Source organism: Peromyscus leucopus, chromosome 8b (genome assembly GCF_004664715.2).
Source record: "Peromyscus leucopus breed LL Stock chromosome 8b, UCI_PerLeu_2.1, whole genome shotgun sequence".
NCBI classification, from domain to species: Eukaryota; Metazoa; Chordata; class Mammalia; order Rodentia; family Cricetidae; genus Peromyscus; species Peromyscus leucopus.
Genome location: NC_051086.1, coordinates 67,810,933 through 67,836,027, shown reverse-complemented (window position 1 = coordinate 67,836,027; position 25,095 = coordinate 67,810,933). Strand labels below are relative to the sequence as shown.

The 25,095-nt window shown below is 38.7% G+C and overlaps 1 protein-coding gene across 1 annotated transcript in view; it reads left to right on the top strand.

Moving 5' to 3' along the window:
• Aatf (apoptosis antagonizing transcription factor) overlaps positions 1 to 25,095 on the top strand; it is a 118,002-nt gene that overhangs the window by 39,343 nt on the left and 53,564 nt on the right. The window contains exons 5-8 of the mRNA XM_028890511.2: positions 14,188 to 14,302; positions 15,711 to 15,909; positions 16,828 to 16,992; positions 21,826 to 21,909. Coding sequence (XP_028746344.1) covers positions 14,188 to 14,302; positions 15,711 to 15,909; positions 16,828 to 16,992; positions 21,826 to 21,909 — 563 coding nt within the window. The remainder of the gene's footprint in view (positions 1 to 14,187; positions 14,303 to 15,710; positions 15,910 to 16,827; positions 16,993 to 21,825; positions 21,910 to 25,095) is intronic.

Below are 25,095 nucleotides of genomic sequence, written 5' to 3'. Positions count from 1 at the left end.
TTTTCTTCATCTATAAAATGGAAATAGAATAGAGGATTACTGGGGAGATTTAAATGAGTTAGTCTTAGGATATACAGGCCTCTGGCCACAGTATTTGTTTCTTCTTGAAAAGACTATGTGAATAAATATTAGACTATATGTAAAGTTTTTTAAAGTCTTGAAATTAACATAAAATTATGTGTCAAGAAGATTAGGGAGCTGGGGTATGTGGTGCCTGCCTGTGATCACAGCACTTAGTTAGAAAGATCAGGAGTTCAAGATCGTTCTGGCTACATCCAGAATTTGAGGCCAACCTGGGCTACATGAAACCCTATGTCCAAACATAAAAAAAATTAAATAAAATAAAACATACATAAAACAAAAATAGATTAGAATGTCACTCAAATACACCTGTGTTTAAATGTATTCAGTAACACAAACTTCACCATTTACCTCTCCTAAGCACAGCAAGGGAGTATAGCCCTTGATTTCAAAGTGCTCATAGGAAAACATGGGTTTTAGTAACCTGCTTTAAATGCAGGAAACATTTATATGGTTTTATTATGAATACAACTTCTCAAAAGGATTCATTTTGACTTGGTTGTTTATACAATCTTTGGTCTTACTAGTAGTAAAAGAAACACAACTGAGACATTCTTTGAATGTTTAAGGCTCAGTTTAGTAAGCACTAGCAACTAAGTCTTCACAAGAATGTGCCTATTTTATGAATTTAAAATCCTAAGCCTGGAGCTGGGGATGTAGCCCAGTTGGTGCAGTGTTTGCCTAGCATGCCAAAAAGCCCTAGGCCAGTCCCCAAGCACAGTTTGGCTATGCTACTGCAGACTTGTAATCCCAGTACTCTGGGGGTTGAAACAGGAGGATCAGAAGTTCATGGTCATTCTCAAGAGTTCATCTTTTGTTTGCATCTAGATTTAGAGATAATGGTGTGGTCAGATATTTTGCCATTAACTTTCCAAAATGAAAACAATAATAGGAATTCATTCTGGTCAAGGTGATGTGTAAGATGCTGGAGTGACAGGATGAGTGGTGTCTCTGAAGCAGCTTGAATGTATTGAAATCAGATCATAAGCCTGGTATAGTGGCTCACACCTTGAATCTTAGCACTGGGGAGGCACAGGCATTTGGATCTCTGAGTTCAAGGCCAGCCTGACCTACAGAGTGAGTTCCAGGACAGCCAGAGCTATACAGAAAAACTCTGTCTAGGAGAACCAGGGCAGCAGAGCTGGCGAGGAGGGGGATAGAAAGAAAAAAGAATTTCCCATAAAGGAAATTTCATTTCCCCTTCTTTATATAGTAAGAGTAAATATTCAGAATATAAGGTACTTAAAATCCAAGTTTTAGTGCAATGTGGTGATTTTTACCAATGATAGGCTTGACCCTGAGAGAAGAGTGACTAATTCTGCATGAAATCCAGATATTTCAAAAAGGTACTTCCCAAATCCTCCTTTTCATTGGATTTATTTGTATACGCATAAGATTTTGAGAATTTAGTCAGGCTCAGTTTTATAATAGGAAAGAATCATCTCTTTTTTAGTAAAAGTCCCAGTGTCCACTAGGCTTGTGGACTTCTCAGACTGTTTTACATGAACCGAGAGAGGCTTGCTTAGGTTTGCTTCTAATTTTATTTTTAATAACTTTCCTTACTTCACAGTTTACTTTAAATTTTAATAAAATTTTAAATTATGAAAGTAATATATGCTTATAAAATATTCAAACAGTTCAAAAGTATATTCAGTACAAATGATAGTATCCCCCACTCTTCCTGGGTAACTGCTGCTAGGCAGTTTAAATAATCACTTGTAAATAAACTCGGATTTTAAGTACCTTGTATTCTGAATATTTACTCTTTCTATTTAAGGGGGACAGAATGAATTTTCCTTTTTGGGAAAGTACTAAAGAGCAGCGTAGGCTGTCTAGGACCTGTGCAGGAAGGTAACTGTTGCAGATTTCTGGAAGTACATTGATCAGTTAGATTGCTGTGTCCTATAGGGCTTTTTAAGGATTTATTGACACTTCATCAAGGTATTTGAGAGAGTATTCAGGGAAACCTAAGAAATTCTGCAGTTCCTTTCTCTTCCTTATAAATTCATGCCTGGCCAGAAATTACAGCTTGAGTGGGATGTCCCTCCACAGAACTCAAATGCACTCTATTTATCATGTTACTTAGTGTGGCAGTAATGTAAAATGTTGAGAATTTTTTTCTTTTTTGTTTCTTTCTGCACAGGGGCTTACCCAGCATATATTTCACCATGTCTCTTCATCTTTCCCTTATTTCAACTTCTACTCACTTCCCCAATTCCCCATATCATTCTCTTAAACAGAAAAAAAAAATAAGTTTTGTCCGCTGAGTCCTCTTTCTTATTATATTTAATATATCTTGAGTTGAATGCTTCTCACAAAAACACTTTGCATTCTGAATTAGCCCATCAAGTTGTTTTCTCCATAGACCCTTCCATAGGCTGCACGTCTTCTACAGCCATGTCCTCTGAGGTGTGAAAACCCAAGTCTGCTTATGGCTTAGCCTTCACGATTTTAGAATATAAGTCCCCATACTCTGCTTGGAAAAGTTATTCTTGTTGTTATTCTTATACCATTAAGAAAATTGTTCTTTGGGTCCACAGAAATAGCCAGCACTGGAGTGCCCATCTCCCTGCATTGTCCAGCTAGAGCCACAGCCCCTGCCACAGCAGCCCATTTTTGTCCAAGTCTATGCATGTAAGACTGCACACACCTGAATATCTGCATCCTTACATGGGGATACAAATCCTATTTGGATGGACATTGGAAGTGATAGCCATTCATCCAAATGGTGGTTGTTGAGGGATTGTAACCCGCAGCCCTCTTTCTTACTGGTAACGCCATTCTGCTTGGGGAATATAGAACAAGCCCAAACAGTAATACTGACAGAATTCAGAATTATGATACAGTGGAGCCTTCACGTAATTCTTTGTTGAAGAAGTTAGGGCCTAAATGTTAAGGCTTATTGTTATTCTGAGTTGATAATCTCTGCCTTGCTTTAATAATTTTTCCTCATGCCTGGGTAGCCCGCGAGTTGCACAATAATCACTCACACAGCTTTGTAATCAATGCCCAAAGTAATAGGATTCCTCTGGCCACCGGCAATTAATAAATTTGTGTCTTTTTTAAAACACTAGCAAGTCGGGCCTGAAATACGACTGACTGGCTCTCCTCATTTGCATATTTATTGCAGTGGAAAAATTCTTACCAGATGATTGATGCTGAGCCTGCCTCTTGAATTCCAAGCAGCACATTATTATGAAATGAAAAATGCTGGCCATACAGTTGATTAAAGTTGAAGACAGTGGAATCGGTGTTTTTTAAGATTGTGGGAGAATTAAAGGCATATTTTAATAGATGTTGACAAGAAGTGAACTAACAAAAGCAAAGCAAAGGATTTGCTTGAAAAGATTTAATCAAACGTCTTTCTTGGGGGATTAATTGCTGGGGATGACTAGTGCAAGTGGCAGGCTTGTGTGGATTTGAATGAAAAGTATTGTTCTCGGCCTGTCTTTCCTGTGTCATTTTGACCTGTACTTTAGCTCTAGTTCTGGAGTTACTTTTGATGGAGGGGGTGGAAAAAAAAGACACTCATAATCTGTAAATTCCAGTTCAGTGCATCTGCCTAGGGTGACGAGGGAGAGCTTGTGTGTATTTGTATGTAAATAATTGTTTGTTTGCATATTTTTTTACAATAACTGTACAGGCATTTTAAAAGTGGAAAGGTAAGCTTCATTTTACTTTACACATTCATACTGTTCTCGTTTCCTTCCTTCCACTGCCAGAAATGTACTTATTAGTTTATAATCTAATTAGCACACGTCCAAACTGATTCTATGTCTACAATTTTGTTAGTGTTGGACAATCTAGATGAATTGGGAAAAGTAAATTTGTTGGGTGAAGAGGATACTAGACTGGTGACATTTTATATTTAGAAATGCTTGCAGATGAGTAGCTTGTAAATGAATGTCAGGATCAGTGAATACTAGTCCAGGCAGCTCTGAAAAGATTTTGAGCATGTGGGAGATGATGGTTTCACTGTAACAGACCTTCTATTCTAAAGCTTTTAGAAAAATATCCAAAATATGTCAGTAGACAATAACACATTTATTGTTTTTACCTCATTTTTATAAGATCAACATGGAAAGAATTGCCTACATTTTATAGGTAAGAAAGTGAGGCTCAAAGAGATTAAATTGGTCCACTCAGTATAATATGACTAATTAGTAACAGAATTCAGACCCCAGACTCTCAGTAAAGTGCTCTTTCCCTTGTTTTCTACTCAGAATCATTTCTAACACTGGTAGACACATGCTTATATTGAGTCTTGCTAGTGCTGGGAAACAGTGTCTTTCTTAATCTCCTCTTAAGGGAAAGGCTTCTGGAAATGGACCATGTAGGGCAAACTAAACACAAATATCCTTGACAGTCTCCATCAGTTTTGTGGCCATATGCCAAGATGATTTGAGCATTGAGTCTTCACTGCTTCTCTTAACTTTTTAACTCTGTAATCATTGGCAGAAAAATTAGAGGTGAATTAGAAACTGTTGATTTCAGTCTATCTATTATTCATAGTGTTGGACAAATAGAATTCAGTCCTATATGAATAATAAAGAGAGTATTTGTTTTGCCTGGGAAGAATTTGAAGAATTCACTGTTGGATTTGAGTTTCCAGATTCTTTACTCTTGTCAACACTGGCTTTTGCTCCATTGTGTCTGTAGGTTTTACACACCATCTATTTATTTACAAGTAGGGGAGTATATTGGTCATTAGGCTCAGTAGTAAGTACTTTAATGGATGAGCCATCTTACCAACCCAGCTTTTGCATACCAGACAGAAGTGTGGCCTTTATATTTGTAAAGAAGTGAAAATTGAGTTCTGTCTTCTAAATCTGTTTATGGGAAGTTATCTGTGTAGTGGCCACTGTGATAATTGCTTTGATTAACTGTGAGGGGGCGGGTAGGAGGTTTAAAAATGTAATTATAGAGTTCATTTCTGACCAGTCTCTTGACACTTTGAATGGAACTTATACTTAAGAGCTACTTTCTGAGTGGGTGTAAAAAATGGGAACATGTGAGAATGTTAACAGAAAGGCGCTTCAAAAAAAAATACCAACTGGGCCGGGCGGTGGTGGCGCACGCCTTTAATCCCAGCACTCGGGAGGCAAAGCCAGGCGGATCTCTGTGAGTTCGAGGCCAGCCTGGGCTACCAAGTGAGCTCCAGGAAAGGCGCAAAGCTACACAGAGAAACCCTGTCTCGAAAAACCAAAAAAAAAAAAAAAAAAAAAAAAAAAATACCAACTGGAACAAAATAAAAAGTGCTTGAGAAGGCTGGAAAGATGGCTCAGTGGTTAAGAGCACTGACTGCTCTTCCAGAGGACCCAGGTTCAATTCCAAGCACCTACATGGCAGCTCACAACTGTCTGTAATTCTAGGATCCAACACCCTCACACAGATATACATGTGGGCAAAACACCAATGCACATAAAAATGAGTAATTTTTAAAAAGTGCTCGAGAGTGGCCCTTAAAAGTTGTAGAGTTTTGCTGGGCGATAGTGGTGCACCTCTTTAATCCCAACATTTGGGAGGCAAAGGGAGGCGGATCTCTGAGTTTGAAGACAGCCAAGGCTAAACAGAGAAACTCTGTCTTGAAAAAACAAAAAGAAAAAAAAAAGGATCCCTTCACAGTTCTTGGTTATGCCGAATGTTGGAGCTGGACTGTGACTTGCCAGTTGGCAAGCAACTATAGCATACTTGTCTTGTAGATTCTTTCTTTTAAAGAAAATTTTAAATTATTTTTAAAGATTTTTTTTAAAGATTTATTTATTTATTATATATACAGTGTTCTGTTTGTATGTCTGCACACCAGAAGAGGGCACCAGATCTCATTACAGATGGTTGTGAGCCACCATGTGGTTGCTGGGAATTGAACTCGGGACCTCTGGAAGAGCAGTCGGTGCTCTTAACCTCTGAGCCATCTCTCCAGCCCCCTTAAATTATTTTATATTAACTAACTTCTTATGCATACGAGTGTTTGACCTGCATGTATGCATGTGCACCACATATGTGCCTGGTGCCATTGAGATCAGAAAAAGGCATTGGATCTCTTGGAACTGGAATTATTGATAGTTATGAGCTATCATGTGTGTGCTGGGAACTGAACTCTGTAAGGGTAACGAGTGCTCTTAACTGCTGGGCCATCTCTCCAGCCCCAGTATCTTCTTCCTTCACTCATGTTTTAGGTCATGGCACATGTTACTTAGAGGAAGTGGGGAAGCTTCCTCTTTTTTTTTTTTCAACTTTCATTATGTTAAATAAAGAACATGCAACATAGCAGCAAATTTACCATTTTCCTCCATAAAGACAAGGCTGGCCTCAAATCCCTTGTACAACTGAGGATGGTCTTGACCTTCTGATCCTCCTGTGGCTACCTCCCAAGTGCAGGACTACAGGCATATGCCACCATGCCCAGTTGATGTGGTACCAGGTATCAAACATAGGGCTTCATGTGTGGTAGGTAAGCATGCTACCAACTGAGCTACATTCCACTCCTCTTCTTTTTCTATTTACTTACTTACTTACTTACTTTTTATTTGTTTATTTATAAGCCATTTTTAACCATGTATAGCATTTGATATAGTTCTCTAGAATTTTGATTGTGGTGGCCCATGCTAACTAATAATTCTAGCATTTGGGAGGCAGAGGCAGGAGGATCACACGTTTGGGGCCAGCCTGGGTTGCATAGTAATAAGCTGTCTCAATGCAAAACAACCAATCTCTAGAACTTTTTCATCTGTGCCCACTAAATAAGTCTTCATTTCCTCCTTCTACTGAAACTCCTGACAATAGCCATTCTCTTCTCGCTCAGTGATTTTATTTTTATTTACTTATTTTTTTGGGGGGTGGGTGAGACAGGATCTCTCTACATAGCACTGGATACCCTGGAACTCACCTTGTAGCCCAGACTGACCTCAAACTCACAGAGATCCACCTGTCCCTGCCTCTTGACTGCTAGGATTAGAGGTGTGTGCCACCACCATGCCCGGCTTTTCTCACTGATTTTTCTTTCTTTCCTTCTTTTCTTTTTTGGCTTTTCATATTTGTTTTTTGTTTTTTTTTTTTTTTTTGTTATGTTTTTGTTTTTGTTTTGTTTTTTTTTTTTTTTTTTTTTTTTTTTTTTTTTGAGACAGGGTTTCTCTGTGTAGCCCTGGCTGTCCGGGAACTTACTCTGTAGTCTAGACTGACCTCGAACTCAGAAATCTGCCTGCCTCTGCCTCCCGAGTGCTGGGATTAAAGGTGTGCACCACCACCACCACCACCACCACCACCACCACCACCACCACCACTACCACCACCACCACCACCACCACCACCACCACCTGGTGTCTCACTGATTTTAATGTTAAGTGGATCGTACTTTTTGTTTGTTTCTGATTGGGTCATCTGTGTTAAAACATCTGCCATACTTTGCTTCCTTTATAATTTTCCATTTTTCCTGATCTTTTTGAATAAACTGTTTGAAATATTATAACTGATTTTCCCTACAAAGATGAACTAGAATGATAAGATTATTTATGATACTTTGGTCTTGGGCTTTAAGTCATTGTTTTTTAGATTTTTTGTTTGGTTGGGTGGGTGGTTGGTTGTTTTGCATGGTGGTGCTAGTTTGAACCCAAGACTTTTTTTTATGCTAGATAACTATTCTTCTACTGAATTATATCGGTGTTTTTATTGTGGTGAACTATTTTTGACATAAACCTTTATTAAACCATTTTAAGTGTATAGTTCAGTGTCATTAAGTACATTTGCATTGTTGTACAAACCATTACCTACCACTGTCTGATTCCAGAACATATTCTCACCCCAATTGTACTATTAATTCTTCATTTCCTTCTCTATGAATTACAGTATTTGAGTTTCCTCATGTTAGTGGAGTTATGTTTCTTTTGTACAGCTGGCATTGCTACTTAACCTAATATTTTCAAGGTTTAGTCTAGTGATCTGTCCATCTGTCTTCATGACAACATCTGTGTAGCTGTTCTTAAACTGTGATCATCCTTCTTCAACCTCAGAAGTACTGTTATTACAAGCAGGCTCTACCACACCTGGCTTGTTTCTTCTTCAATTTTATTTTCTCAGTTGTAGATGTAACCAACCGTCTTATTAAATAAGAAACACAGAAACAATGTAAAAGAGAAAGCCGAGAGGTCAGAGCTCAGAGCTAAAATCTCACCCTGCCTCCTGCGGTCCCAGCTTCTCGAAAAAGAGAGCTATTTCCTGTCTGTAAGTCGCTTTTCCAGTCATTCTGCCTTCTCATTGGTTGTAAACCCAAACACGTGACTGCCTCATCACTGTCTGAATGTACAGCCCCCTAGGTCTTTAAGGCATATGTCTCCAATGCTGGCTGTATCCCTGAACACACAGAGATCTATAGGATTAAAGGCGTGTGCCACCGCCGCCACACTCTGTCTATGGCTCTAATAGCTCTGACCCCCGGGCAACTTTATTTATTAACATACAATCAAAATCACATTTCAGTACAATTAAAATACCACCACACTCAGTGCTGAGTTGGTCCCAGGAATTTTTTTCTTTAAGAACTACAACTACCAATTTACAATGTTATTACATCATTTCTCCCTTCCTTTTTCTCCCTCCAAACCCTCTCTTATACCTACCGCTCCTTGCTCTATTTCAAATTCATGACCTCTTTTTTCATTAATTGTTGTTACATGCATATATGTGTGTATATATGTATATATAACTAGATATTAGTTTCTCAGTCTGTATATTGTTACTTGTGTGTATGTATTTTTTCAGGGTTGGCCATTTGGGATTGGATAACCAATTGGTGTGATATTCCCTAGAGAAGACTTTCTTCTGCTCTCAGCATTCCATATTTGCCTGCAGTTCTTTGTATAGGGATGAGGCCTCATAGGCTTTCCCTGATCCTCTTTGACATATCTATCATTGAGCTTGTTCATCTCATGTTCAAGTAGCCATGTTGGTGAGACATTATGGGTGTAGTTTCTGACATTACTAGGAGACATAATCTCACAGCATACTCCCTGTTATTCTGACTCTTACAATCTTTCCACTCTCTCTCTTCCATAATGTTGATTCCTTGAGCCTTAGGTTTAGGAATTGTTTTGTAAATGCATCCTTTGAGACTGGGCTCCACAACTCTGCATTTTGATTGGTTGTGATTTTCTATAATGGTCTCTGTCTGTTGTAAAGAGACATTTCCTTGATGAGGGGTGAGGACTAAAGACAAGTATTTAGAATGTAGTAGGGGATTATGCTAGTTTGTAGGTTCTCCTCCAAGATCCACGACTTCACTGGCCATGGGTAGTTTTCTAGGTTTCCATTACCAGGCATGGTTTCCTTCATGTTGAACGGGTCTCAAGTCCACTTAGAGAGCTGTTGGTTACTGCTAAGGTATGCATGCCACTACTGCATCCTACGGTTATGTTCCATGCTGGGTAGTCCTGGACGTTGTAGCTGGGTAGGACTGTTGGTTGCTTTCCTTCTCTGGAAGCTTGTGTAGCACCTTTTGGTACCATGAAAGTTAGTCCCCAGGGAGGAGGCATTCAGGTTAGTTCCAGCTCTGGGGCCTTGAGTCCCCTGGGTCTGAAGTGCATGATGTCTTCAGCAGTAGGGACTTAACTTTCCACCTGGGGGTGGGGGGAGGTCAACCAAGGGCAGTAACAATAGCCTGTATGTTTTATGTTTTGGGTGTCTCCTGAACAATCCTGAGCAATTCAAAGGAAGGCTTCTCATGCCTGGTGTTTTTTAGGTGTTCTTTGGGTCTTGGAAGGGAGATTGGGAGCCCAGATGAGAAAATTTAATTCAAACTGTATATGTATGTTTATATTTGGATTTACGGATAATTAAAATTTTGGGGCTTTTTAAAGGTAAATAGTTAATAATAGGATTCCTTATGACTTTCTCAGACATCCTTACTATTATTTTGCCCTCTCCTTCCTTCCTTCTGTATTTATCTCCCTTCCCTCTCCTTTATTTGAGCCCCCTCTTTGTTCCCATTTCCCTGATTTGTACCCTGGTATTTTTCTTTCTATTGTTATCCCCCATCCCACCTGGCAATGGCCCCTTTTTACTTTCCTGACTTTGCAGTTACTCCAGGATGTGTACTCATATCTAAAGATTGGGAGCCTAAGAGTCTGATGAAAGAGAACATGCAGCTGTTGCACAGAACACCTGGAGCCAGATATTGGGGTAGATGCTGAAAGATCAGAGAGACAAAGGAACGAGCCTCTAGAGGAACTTCTCACTGCTACCAAATCCTCAGGCCAAATGGAAGGCAAGATCCTATCTCCACAATCCTCAGACTACAAGCCTCTGAGGCCTCAGCCAAAAAGGGGGTCCCTAGTTCCTGTCTCCTCACACCTTATATACCTTTCTCCACCCAGCCATTTCTCTTCCTTCCTAGTGCTGGGATTAATGGCCTGTGTGTTTCACAAATACTGGTAGCAAAGGCATGAGATCTCAAGTGCTGAGATTAAAAGTGTATAACTCCCAAGTACTGGGGTTAAAGGTGTGTGCCACCACTGCCTGGCTCTGTTTCTCTTCTAGACTGAATCAATCTCATGTAGTCCAGGGTGGCTTTGAACTCATAGAGATCCAGATGGATCTCTGCCTCCCAAGTGCTAGAATTAAAGGTGTGTGCTGCCACTGCCTCGCCTCTATGTTTAATCTAATGGTTTGTTCTGTCCTGTGATCCTCAGGCAAGCTTTATTTGATACACAATATATCACCACAAGCAACACTTGTCTTTCTAGGTCTGGCGTACCTCAATCAATATGATCTTTTCTAGTTCCACCTATTTACCTGCAAAATTCATGATTTCAACTGAATCAGTTTTTCAGAAACAAAATGGATTTGTGGTTTCACTTTGGAAAATAGGATTTCTCTCTTACAAACTAACTATTTGGGTTAAGGATGCAGCTCATTTGGTGGTATACTAGCCTAGCAGCATGTGAAGCCTTAGACTTAATCTTCAGCACAGGAAAAAACAAAACTAAACACACTTCCATGATTGCATGAGTGCTCACACATGTGCATTATCCTACAGAACAACAAAACCAAATACCTGTTTCTAGAAAATAAGGTAAAACAGTGACAAAGAGAGATAGATTTTCCCTGCCCCTCTCTGTTTTCATGGACTCCTTTCTGAGTATTTTCCTAGTAAGGTTTTTTTTGCCTTTAAAATTATTAATCCTTATCCTTTTTTTCATTCTACTGTTCATTTTGTCTCTATCCATTTCCCAAAAGCTGACTTGCAGAAAAAACGGCTCTGTCCATCTGCTTCTTTTTATGAACTAGCCTGCTGTGCTTGCAGGTCAGTCTTGACATGTGATCCCCCTGCCTCATCCTCCTGGGTTATCTGAGTATATGAGCTGTCATTTCTGGCTCCGATTTATTTTTGTTCTTCATCTTTATGGTGGAAAACTTTCATTTTTGTTTTATTTTGTTTCTAGAGATTGAGCATAACCAGTTTATAATCTTGGACCTAGGATACAAGACATTTGGGATTTTTTTTTTTTTTTAGGAAGTACTTAGGTATTTGTAAATCCTCTCAATTGGCATGAATATACACTGGTATGAAAGTATTATAGAATTTATAAAAGATATGAACATGAATCTCATTTAAATAAGGAAATTGTATTTATAAAGCTTCATATGCAGATAATTTAGAGGCATATAAAGTTGTTTTGGTCATGGAGTTTCTTCTGGGAAGACTTTGAGGTTGCTTGTCGTCTTAGCCTTATGTTAAAATAGAATGGCATGGCCGGAACTATTGTTTAACATGTGTTGGTGGTACCCCATTGATGAATTGGCTAGGATAGAGATTTTAAAAAGCTGCCCTTGCTGTGTGAGGAGAGGGGGACCAGAAAGAAACATAGAGTAAGACACCCCCCCCAAAAAAAAATCACTTAGTAAAAGTTTATGTATGTTGAAGTTAGTTTGGTGTAAATGCAAAGGTTGTTGGATGAAAAAATAGGAATGCTTGTGCAGTTGTAGCTTGAGAAAGAACAAAGAAGTGATTGAACTATGGCCAAAGATGAACAATTATTAGTGATAATATGAATGGGAAATATGAAAATTCATAGCCAGTTACATGTATAGAGTTATAGGCATCCAAATGTCAGTGATCTGTGAAAGCATTGTGTGGGGAAAAGTACAGTCAAAGGGGAAATAGTAGGTGGAAGAAAGTTCTGTTTTGAGATGGCAGATTTGAATTGTGATAGGGTATTAAGGCAGAGATTGTCTGGCAGTTAACTGAAGATGTGGGAATTTGATTATCAGAGAGAAATCTGAGTGTTCTCAACAAATAAACGTTGATTATTAGTCTCAACAAATGGTGTTGATTATTAGTTTTTGGTGAACTCTTTAGTAGGGTTATTCTAATGCAGAAGGCAAGAGTTCAGGTCTCAGTGGTCTGGAGTTGTTAGTTGAGACAGGATTTCTCTGTGTAGCTCTGACTATCCTGGGACTCACTGTGTAGATCAGGCTGACCTCAAACTCAAAGAGATTCACCTGCCTCTGCCTCCCAAATTCTGAGAATAAAGATGTCTGACACCAAGCCCAGCAAAGGTCCAGTTTTTAATGTTTTTTTGTTTTGTTTGAGACAAGGTCTTTAGCCCAGGCTCACTTCAAATTCCCTTTGTAGAGCAGGGGATGACTTTGAACTTCTGATCCTCCTGCTCCACCTCCTGAGTGCTGGGATTACGGATTTGCCATCATGCCTAGTTTATAATGGTGCTGAGTATCAAACCCAGGGCCTTTATGAATGCTAGGCAGTGAGTCTACCAATTGAGTCACATCCCCAGACTTTTTTTTTTAAAGTTCTTAGCCATAGATTGTATACCTAATCCTGACCAACTGTATTACAGATGCATCCTGTTAGATGTAAGAACCAAGAATATTGTCTGTATGAGTAAACACATTTTCCCGGCAGGATCTTTGCTCTATAGCTCGAAATGGCCTGGTGCCTGAGCCTCCCAAATTCTGTCCATGTATAAATTAATATACATCTTAATACTGCAAGTTGGAAATTATTAATTTGGGTTTTTTTGTTTGTTTGGTTGGTTGGTTTGGTTTTGGTTTTTGTCTGTGTGTGGTGTGCATTCATGTGTGTATACATGTTCTCATGTGTATGGGTGCACATGTATGCTTGTGCATGTGGAAACCAGAGGCCAACATCAGGTAGGTGTCTTCCTTGGTTGTTCTCCACCTTATTCATGAGAGTCACTCATTCAAGAAAGACTGGAGCTTGCTCTTTGGATAGTCTAGTTGGCCAGCTTGTCCTGGGGATGCCATCTCAGCTTTTCAAGAGCTAGGATTCCTAGTGGGCTACAATGCTTGCCTGGCATTTTCATAAGTCTGGAAATCTGAACCCTGGTCCTCATGCTTACAAAGCAAATGCTTTACCCACTGAGCCATGTCCCCAGCCCCCTAACTTGGCTTTTATATATGAACAGAGACTTGCAGCTCAGATCAGAGGCAGATGAGATCTGGTGGGGAGAGAGAGAACTAAATTGTATTCTTCAGGAGAAGATGACTTTTGGAAGGAATTGCTTGACAGAGGCATCACCCAGGAGATCTGTGGGTAGCCTCTAGGATATACCCAAGGAACTAAGTATTAAGGGAAAATTGTATTCGTTATGATAACAGGCAAGGAGTTTGTAAAACTTAATGACTTTAAAAAGTGGCCACTGGGCTGGAGAGATGGCTCAGTGGTTAAGAGCACTGGCTGTTCTTCCAGAGGACCTGAGTTCAATTCCAAGCACCTACATGGCAGCTCACAACTGTCTGTAACTCCAGTTCCAGGGGATCTGACACCTTCACACAATGTAAAATAAAATTAAAAAAAAAAAAAAAAAAGAACTGGACACTGAAGTCTTTCTATCTGCAGACACATTTCTAATCATCTTCCACATGGCTGTCTTGTTCCTTACTATCATGTGAGACAGGCACTGTGATGATTTCCATGGAGTTGATTTCAGAGAGTACTCACTGTCTCTTTACTCTGTCCCTGCATTCTCCCCAGTGAGAACAGCTCAGCAGACAGTGAATGACAGCCATCTGCAATTGTAGAGAGTTGTAAATGACTAATTATCCCCTTTCTGTGCTTTATTTCTATCCCAGGTCACAAAGCACTTAAAGCATTGTTAAGGTCATTGGTGGATCTTCAGGAAGAGCTGCTTTTCCAGTACCCGGACACTAGATATCTAGTAAATGGGATGAAACCCAAAACAGAGAGGTACGGAAGAAGCAGAACCGTCGGCTTGCTTACTTTCTTTTGGTCTGGACATATTCCTATCCTGTATGAAAAAGAAAGCCATGTCCTTCCCATACAGATACATATGAAATTTGATAATTAAAGCAGAGCTACTCTTGTATTTGACTGGTAGTCAGAACAGGATGATGGAGACTAAGCTGCTTGTTCTAACTTTTTGTACCTGCTTATCTTTGTGGCCTTAGGCAAAATACTTGCCTTCTCTTTTGTTCTATAATAATTAGACTAAAATCATATTTTGAATATTAATGCTTAATTAATGTTATGAAATATTTTGTGCTCATACTATGGACTCAGTCACAACCATCTCCTTGAGCACCAGCTGTGTGTTGGAACCAGTAGTCCAGTGAGTGCAGTTGGCAAAGTAGTTGGAGGCTATAGTATGTTTTCATAGTATTTTTCATCACGTGTGCAATTTTCCCTCTGTATCCAAGGGGAAATGGCTCAAACCTTTCATGGATACCCACATCTGCCCATGTTGAGTTTTGTGTGCATCCTTCTGTGAACTTTTTTATCATCCTTGAATTGCTTTTAATACCAATTACACAACATAACACTAGCTAGATAGTTGTTTGACAAGAGTGAAACCCTACACATGCTTGGAAGAGCTGTGAACTTCCTCTGCTGTTTTCTATCTGCTGTTTTCTATCTGCATTTCAGGTTAGTGCTAATTTTTTTTTTCACATTCAGCTTCTTTTCATTTGGTTCAATTAATATTATTCACCTCTTCTTAGCAGTTGATTATGGAAATATGTTTCTCTTATTGATTTTGGAATTTAAGGTCATAGAAATATGAGTATGTGTTTAATTTATAAAATTTTAAAGTTTCTCCTATAGCAGTATATGCCTGCTTCATATAAATTTCAAGTAATGTTTTTACAACCTCATTTCTTTTTATGGTGTGCTTACCATTAAAAAAAAATTTAAACCCAGGTGCTTTTGATACTTATTTGAAAATTTCCGTGAGACTTTGATTGTCCTTATGAACTATAAAAAAAATTTTAATCTTTATTTTTATTTTATGTGTATAGATGTTTTACCTGCATGTATGTCTGTGCACCATGTATAAGCAATGCCTGTGGAGGCTAGAAGAAGGTGTCAGATCCTCTGGGACTGGAATTACAGACAGTTGTGAGCCATTATGTGGGTGCTGGGACTCAAACTCAGGTTCTCTGGAAGGGCAACCAATGCTCTTAATCACTGAGCCATCTCTCTAGCACCGTGAACATTCTTTTCAAACATACAAAAAAGCTATCCTTATCTTTCTGATGTAATATAGTTATAATGGGTAGGGTCTAAATACTTGATGCGAACCTAATCTGTTACTTAAGTAATGTTTACATTGGATTTAATGTTCTTCCTGGTTTTCTAGTGAAGAGATTTCTAGTGAAGATGATGAACTTGTAAAAGAGAAGAAGAAGCAAAGAAAGGCCCCACCAAAGAGGAAGCTAGAGATGGAGAACTATCCCAGCTTCATGGCAAAGCGCTTTGCTGACTTTACAGTCTACAGGAACCGTACACTGCAGAAGTGGCATGATAAAACCAAGCTTGCTTCTGGAAAACTGGGCAAGGTGTATATGTGTGTGTGTGTGTGTGTGTGTGTGTGTGTGTGTGTGTGTGTGTGTGTGTGTGTGTGTGTGTGTGCGCGCGCGCCTGTGTGTCTGTCTTAGAGTTTCTATTGCTATGAACAGACACCATGACCACAGCAACTCTTACAAATGAAACATTTAATTGGGGCTGGCTTACAGTTTCAGAGATTCAGTCCTTTATCATCATGGTGAAAAGCATGGTGGCATGCAGGCAGACATGGTGCTGGATAAGAGCTGAGAGTTCGACATCTGGATCCACAGGCAGCAGAAGCAACTGTACCCACAGCGGGCATAGCTTGAGCATAGGAGACCTCAAAGCCCACCCCACCGTGACACACTTCCTCCAACAAGGCCACACCTCCTAATAGTGCCACTCCCTACGGGCCAAGCATTCAAACATAAGAATTTGTGGAGTCTATAACTATTCAAAGCACTCTAGTGTATGTCTTTGTGTGTGTCTGTGTCGTGTCTGTGTGTAAGATACATTGTGGTAACTGAAGCATTTGTAAGAAATGGGAAGTCTGATGTATTTACGTGGTGTAATAGTTAGCAATTATTTCTCAGATTCATTGAACTACTTCTACTCCTGAAGTTTGAACTGTTTGATTTTAACTTTATTAGAATGTTTTATTCTGGAAAGGAAGCCTGGTTCAGGTGCTGAAAGTATGAAATACTTTAAATAAGCAGATTTGAATACATTATTAAAGGAGCAGAAGAAAGTGATGACTGCGTAAGACTAAGATTTTTCTGCGAATAGTCATAGCTACTGACATAGCTTTTAACAGAAAACCCTCCTGAAAAGACAGTTTTCTTTCTCCTCTGACATAGGAAGAGAAGCCAGTGGAGCTGCTGCCTTTAGCACTGGCCTGCATTACCTGACACTGGTTAATGTTATTGCAGGGTTTCGGTGCCTTTGAACGCTCGATATTGACTCAGATTGATCACATTCTGATGGACAAAGAAAGATTGCTTCGAAGGACACAGACCAAGCGCTCTGTCTACAGAGTTCTTGGCAAACCTGAGCCAGTACCTGAGCCTGTAACAGAGAGTTTGCCAGGAGAACCGGTAAGAACTCTGGGACAATGAGCTTATGGGAACAGTCTCTGTCGGGCTAGTTACATGTGGAATCAACTCTTGTGAGAAGTTAGTGAGAAAGGAGACAGCACTGCTCTGCTGGATTATTAGCATGAGGCTTTGTAAATCTCCTGACTTTGCATTTGATGTAGGAGTTTGGCAGGAGAAATGTTTAAAATCCAATTTCTAAAATTTTTTGCTTTTTGGTAATTTTATTTTTTTCTAATTTTGTAATTTTAATTTCCTATAGCACCTTGGCAACGTTGAAAACAAATACAAATACAAAGATGTTCATTTTAACAGATTATGCATAAGTATGTGCCACACCATTTTTGGGAGGGGTGAGAGGATAGTTTTAACAGGGACAAGTCTAAGCTACGGACAAAACAGAAGCCAGATAACTGGTTCTGACACCTCACTCTCCCAACATTTAAGAGATGTCACTCAAGGGACACCTGAGTCAGCTGAAAAAACAAAAACAGAAGGTCAGTGTAGATGTCTCTTTACATTACTAATCAGTGTTCTGTGCTATAGAACTGAAAACAGAATGCTTGGCCCACAGCTCAAAAAACAACAACAACAAAACCCACAAGTATGTTCTTGTTTTTCTCCAAATACTGAGTATAGAAATTTTTTTTAAGCATATGATTTTTGATTTAATTTTCCTCAGTACTTCTAAATAGCTCCCATTTGATGGGGGTGTATGTGGGGTTGGGGTGTAATGAGAATGAATATGTAACATATATATATTCACAGTGTGAATTTGACAGTTACTTTATTGCAGCAGATTTAGGTTTTGTGTGTAAATGATTCCTGTGAGTTGTGTGGAACTGACTTTTGCCCATCATTACTATTCAAGCCAATTGGGTTGGTGTTCACTGTATTTCAGCTATTTATTGGTTCTTTAGATGGGGAAGTTTAAATATCAAAGTTTTCTCTTCACCCTATGACTTAATATTTCCTTGCATTGTGGAAGGCCAAAAGTAGACAAAAGTGATACTGAATGCATGCTACAATAGTACATTATGAACAGAGCAAAAGCCACACAGGTTCACACTTTGCGCTTCGGAGAGAAGGTAGGCAGAGGGGCATGGCAGAACCTTCTTGTCTTCTGTCTTGATAATATCAGATGTCTGTCTCTAATCTGAGGAATCTCAATTTTGCCAAATATAGTCAATGGCATTTAAAATAGAGATCCATCTAAATTTTTACCCCGCTGTATTTTGGAGACAGATGAGACCTTTCAATGATGAGGGGTTTGTTGTTGTCTTACCTGCATATTTATTATAATCTATGATATGCAGAATTTTAATTTATTTTTAGTTCCTAAAGTTAAGGTAGCTTCAATATTTCACACTCCTTTTTCTTTTTAAATAACCAGATTTGCTTTGCAAAGACCTAGGGTTGGAATTAAGTTAGTAGCTTTCCTTAGGATAAAGAGGACCAGAAAACCTTACTTAAGAGTTAGGAGCACTTTCTCTAGTTTTGTTAGTTATGTATGGCCTTAATAACCAGTCTCGTGGCTTACATGTTTGCTGGTTTTACTTTGACACAGTTGAACAGCACTGGGATTCAGTTCCTGATGTTTGTGTTGATAATATATATTAACCATATTTTTAAAAGTATCAATTCTGGCTTTTTATGGAAAAGATAAAAATCAAATAGTATATTCCTTTTGAGGGGTTTTTTAATATGTAAATATATATAAGTATAATATATGATGGATTTTTTTCTAATTTTTTTATATTTCCTTACAATTTGGTGGGTATTAATCTAACTTTAGACTCTTTGGCATATACTACGTAGCTAGTCTGGGCTTTCAAGATGCATGGACATTTCAGTTTTTATTAGCTGAATGAGGACATTTAGAATTCTCTTTTCACAGTTTTTAAAATTTAAGGGATTTGGTTGGTTGTGGTTGTGATCTGGTATCAACCTGGTCTACAGACCGAGATCCAGGATAGGCACCAAAACTACACAGAGAAACCCTGTCTCGAAAACAAAACCAAAACAAAACAAAAAAATTCTGCTGTTTAAAAAGGAAACATTCTGTTTTTTTGAGGGGGATATTTTTAAAATTTATTTATGTATTTTTTTAGGTATGAGTGCTGTGTCTGCATGTAAGCCAGAGAGGGCTTCAGATCCTATTATGGTTGTGAGCCACCATGTGGTTTCTGGGAATTGAACTCAGAACCTCTGGAAGAGCAGCCAGTCCTCATAATTGCTGAGCTATCTCTCCAGCCCCGTTGAGTGGACTATTTTTGAGATAGAATCTCTGTCCAGACTGTCCAGGAACTCACTATGTAGACCAGGCTGGCCTTCAACTCAAAAGAAATCTGCCTGCTTCTGTCTCCTTAATGCTGGGATTAAAGACATGCAGCACAACCCTTTTCTGTTTGTTTGTTTTTGTTTTGTTTTTATTTTACATGTACCTCCATGAATGTCTGTGTACACACTGTGAACATCCAGTGCCTGTGGAGGCCAGAAGAGGACATTGGAGTTCTTCTGGAATTAGAGTTAGCCAATGGCTGTTAGCCATTATATAGGTGTTAGGAATAGCAAGTGCTCCGAACTGCTGAGCCATTTCTTCAGCCCACCACATTTTAATTTTGTAGTTTATATTTTTATGTTTATGTTTATAGATCTCTTTAAAAATATTAGGGGGCTGGAGAGATGATTCAGCTGTTAAAAGAACTGGTTGCTCTTCCAGAGGACCCAGGTTCAATTCCCAGCACCTACATGGCAGCTCATAACTGCCTATAACTTCAGTTTCAGGGGATCCAACAACTTCATACAGACATACATACAGGTAAAACATGAACACATGAAATAAAAATTAAAATAAAAAATAAAAACACTAGAATTGCATTACTTTGCCCCTTCCAACCCTTCGCATACCCCCCCTTCTCAAATTGATAACCTCTTTTTCTTTGGTTATTATTTTTCCATGTATACACAGATATCTAAATACAACTTGCTGAGTCTTTTTTATTGTCTGTGTATATATGGTTTCAGGGCTGTCCACTTCATTCATATTGGATAACCAATAAGGGAGCTCATCCCTGGAGAGGCGAATTCTCCCTCTCCTTCCAGTCAATTGACTGAAATTTCTCCCCTTCCATGTTACACATTTTTATTTTTTAATTACAAAAAAATATACTCAATACTTTTTAATTTCATAAGAATTTAAAATGAAATGTAAAATTTTTCCTACTCTGAAAATTTTAACCATGATACTGTTTCTATAAGCTTTATGCATATGACATATATGTAACATATATAAATGTGATTTTAAAAATTTTTTAGTAGTATATGTGTGTGCATGTGGGTATGTGCATGTGAATTCAGATTAGAGGATCCTCTGGAACTGGAGTTATAGGTGGTTGTGAGCCACTTGATGTGGGTGCTGGGAATTGAACTCTAGTCCTCTGGAAGAGCAATACATGCACTTAACCACCATGCCATCTCTCTAGCCCCTCTTTTAAATCATTAGAAAAGTTTTTTTTTCATTGTTTCATCACACACACACACACACACACACACACACACACACACACACACGCGGTATGTACTTAAAGCATCTTCTCTCCCATTACCCCCTTCCCATTCCCACTAAATTCTTCCTTCCTAGTCTCCTCCTCCTTTCATTTTCTGTTTGTGTGTGGTTGACTGCTTTTAACTAGGAGTGCCTACATGAGAATGGGTGGAGGATTATTTACTTGGGCAAGGGCAACTTAGCAAATATGGCTCTCCTCCCCAGAACAGCCATTTACTGCCTATAACACCTCAGGGGTCCTTTTGTAAAATTAAGTCAAAGGTTATGTGTACGTTTAAACAAATAATCTAAAATGTCACTATATTTAAAAATACTATAATTTTAAAATATACTGTATTCTAGATACTTTATCATAGCATGAAAGTTTACCTTATATTTTTCTGTCTGTAAAGAATTCCATTGTATGCTGTGCTAGGAGGTGGTGGCTCCCACGGTTAGTCTGGTCTACAGAAGAATTTCAGGACAGCAGGGGTACACAGAGAAACCCTGTCCTGAGGTGGGGCAGGAATTCCGTTGTATGACTATAAGCTATAACTTTGTCAAACTTGATGTTTCTGTTGTCTCCAGTTTTAGAAACAACTATAGGAAACATTTCTAAATATTTCTGTTTGTTTGAATGTATGGATGAATTTTTAAAAGTGAAAATGTTAACGAAAATACATTAAATCCTGATAGATGTTGCCAAATTACCTCCCAAAAGGCTCCTATTAGTTCCAATCCCTCTAGCTGTTTTCCAAGTCCTGGGTATTGCCAGTCTGAAAGGTGAAAAATAGTATTTTCTTATTTGAATTTGTGTGGATTTCATTAGAATGAACGTAAACATTTTCATGATTATTTACACTTCTTTATTCTGTCAACTGCCTGTTAATCTCTTCTCCTCCTTTCCCACCCTTTTTTTTTTGAAACCTGGTCTTGCTATAGTGCTCAGGTTATTCTTGAACTTTTTTTTTTTTAATTAAAAAAAAAAACCATTTATTTATTTAAGAGTTTTTAGCGGGGCTTGGTGGCCCATACCTTTAATTACAGCACTCTCTGCATTCAAGTCCAACCTGGTCTACAGAAGGAGTCCCAGGACAGCCAGGACTACACTGAGAAACCTGTCTTAAAAAACTAAAAATAAATAAATAGATAGGAAGAGTTCTTATATCTTATAAAAACTTATATCTTAAGGAACATGTGCTTTGACCTTTAGACATAGTACTTTGAGTAGCTAGATTGATTTGACAGACTTCCTGGGATTCACACTCTCTTACTCCCTGTTCACATAGGAGATCCTTCCTCAAGTTCCTGCCAATGCTCACCTGAAGGACTTGGATGAAGAAATATTTGATGATGATGACTTTTACCACCAGGTATGAAGCTTACACATTCTTTTGTTAAAACAAGCCAGCTTTTGCGTTTTAAATCCACTGATAGCATTCTCCAGATAAAAGGTGCCTTATTTTGGAGTCAGCAAGGAGTTAGAACTCCTATATTCAGGATTGACATAAACAATGTCATTCTGGATTGTTAGTTTGCTTTGGTTTTGCATTTTCCTTTTGAGATGAAAAAAGTTGCAGCTATTTTGTGAACACTGCTCTGGTCTAAGTTATCTGTAAACAGATTAAGCTTCTTTGAGTCAATTATTAATTCTTTGGCTTCTGTTGGGTACTTTATGTTTATCTTTGTTTTCAATTTTTGAGACAGGGTCTCACTGTGAACCAGCCCAAGGCAGCCTCAGACTGGCAGCCCTGCCACACTGCTGTTCAGTCTGACCTTTCTTCTCCCACTCCAGGTACTAGCCATCAACCTGGGCCTTGGACATGCTAGGCAAGAACCGAGAGTCCAGAGTTCTTGAGTTGCATTTCTGGTTCTATAACCCAATTCAGTCTTTTTATTGTGATTCGTTATTTATTTATATTTATTTATTTATTTATTTATCTTTATTTTCCTTTTTGTATGTCTGTTTACCATGAATGTTTTTTGTGCCTGAGGAGGCCAGAAAGGAGAGTATCAGATCCCTTGGAACTGGAGTTATGAGCCTCTGTGTGGGTGCTGGGAATTTATCCCAGGTCCTTTGCAAGAACAGTGAATGCTGTTAACCACTGAGCCACCTCTCCAGCCCCTTCACTGTAATTTTTGTGTATATTTAAATCAGCTTCATGTGTATTAAAATGTAAGCTACTGTAGATTTTTTTCATTTGTCTATCTAATATTTTTAAAGAAATAATGGGTAAAAATTGACATTATAGTTCAGTTCTCAAGGTTTTATTTTCTTCTTGTTGTAATTGTTTATTTGTTTTGACTTTTGAGACAACATTTCACTGTGTTTGTAAGTGGAGGCTTTTCTGTCCTGCTCTGTCCTGTGGCCACTTGTAAACAATCATTCAGAGGCTTAATATTACTTATAAACACTTGGCCTATTGCTCAGACATATTAGTAACCAGCTCTTACAGTTTAAATTAACCCATTTCTATTAATCTATGTATTGCCCCGTGGCCGTGGTACTACCCTTCTGCTGGCATCTTGTTCCTTGGGCAGCTCGATGGTGTTTGCCCCTGACTCCACCCTTCTCCCTGTATCTCAGCTTGGATTTTCTGCCTGGCTCTATCTTGCCTTGCCATAGGCCAAAGCAACTTTATTAACCAATGGGAGCAACACATATTCACAGCATACAGAAAGACATCCCACAGCATGTTAGCTTTGAACTTGCAGTTCATCTGCTTCTGACTTCCATGGGCCGAGTAAGATACAGGGGTGTACCACCTATTCTCAGCCTAGTGCTTGTATCTTCAGGAGAGTTTCCTGAATTTTCCTGACGTTATTTGCTTTCATGCTACTCTTTTTTTAATAATCCTGGTGCTTGCTTAGATGAACTAAATGTTTAAGATACTCTAAAGGGCTCAGTAACTTTCTATATTTCTAAATCGCTTGATAAATTATATTATTAATGAATTGTGCTTTCTTGCCTAGTGGAAGGTTGAGGATGTTCCTCACCAGTGATGTCTGGTTTTTGTTGAGATGTTGCTTATCAAGATAAGACTTTACTCTATTGAATTTTTAGTTAGTTTTTGCCAGAGAATTTGCAACAGCATGTTGAAGGTTTAGTCATGATAGATTTACTTTGCATATGAATATGAAGTAAGAAACCTCTTAAGAAAATGACAGATAAAACAAGAAGAGGTGATCTGTATTGGGAATGCCTCTTACTTGGCATGTAAAAAGAGACTTATTTATTTATTTATTTATTTATTTATTTATTTATTTATTTATTTATTTATTTATTTTAAATGTTATTTGTGTATTTGTGCCCATGTCTGGAAAGAGGGTGTTGGATCCCATGGAACTAGAGTTACAGTTTTATTTATTTATTTATTTATTTATTTTAAATGTTATTTGTGTATTTGTGCCCATGTCTGGAAAGAGGGTGTTGGATCCCATGGAACTAGAGTTACAGGTGGTTGTGAGCTGCCTGATGTCGGTGTTAGGAAATGTGGTAATATTTGTAATCTAAGAAATAAAGCTTGCCTGAAGGTGGGAGGACAGAGCCAGTCAGAGAGTTAAACATAGAGGCCAAGCGGTGGTGGCACACACGTTTAATCCTAGCCCTCGGGAGGCAGAATCTCTGTGAGTTCAAGGCCACACACTGGACTACATGAGATTGATCCAGTCTAGGAGAGAAACAGAGCCAGGCAGTAGGGGCACACACCTTTAACCCCAGTACTTGGGAAGCACACACGCCATTAATCCCAGCACTAGGAAGGTTGAAATAGGAAGTGAAATGGCTGGGCGGAGAAAGGCATAAAAAGTGTGAGGAGACAGGAACTAGAGAGCCCTTTTGGTTGAGGACTTGCAGCATCAGTCTGAGGATTCGTGTAGTTGGTGAGGTAAGAAGTGGCTGTGGCTTGTTATTTTGTCTCTCTGATCTTTCAGTATTTACCCCAAATATCTGGCTCCGGGTTTTTATTAAGACCATTTAGGACACCTGCAACAAGGAATCAAACCCCAGTTTGCTGCAAAAGCAGCAGGTGCTTTTACCCTGCTGAGCCATCTCAGCCCCATAATTTTTAATATTTGATAAAATTATTGCCATAAGTGAGTGTGAAAAGAATATTGAGGATCGAGGAGAGTATTGGCCTCAGCTGCTCCAGTCAGGGGTCTTGATTCTTTTCCTTTTCTCCTCTTCTTAAACCCATTTGTCAGAAGGACAGGAAATGTTCTGGAGAGTCTAAAAATGGGCTTGATACAGGATATTAATGCTGTCTAATTGTGTGAGATCAGGAGAGACAGTCAGAAATGTTCTAGTCCTCATTAAAGTGTACATTGCTGAAATAAAGTGCATCGTGAGCTAAATAGCCTGAAGAAGGCAAACTGAAATTGCTGGGAAGAAGCCAATTCCACTGACAAAATCATGGAGTCTTGATTTTCCCCTGTATTTCTTTGTTTTCCCTTACATTTATTTACTTATTCATTCATCCATCTATTTATTTGTTTTAATTCTGAAGATCTGTTTAAGAAGTAACATTACTTGATTGGTCCTTCATCCTAATTAATAATTT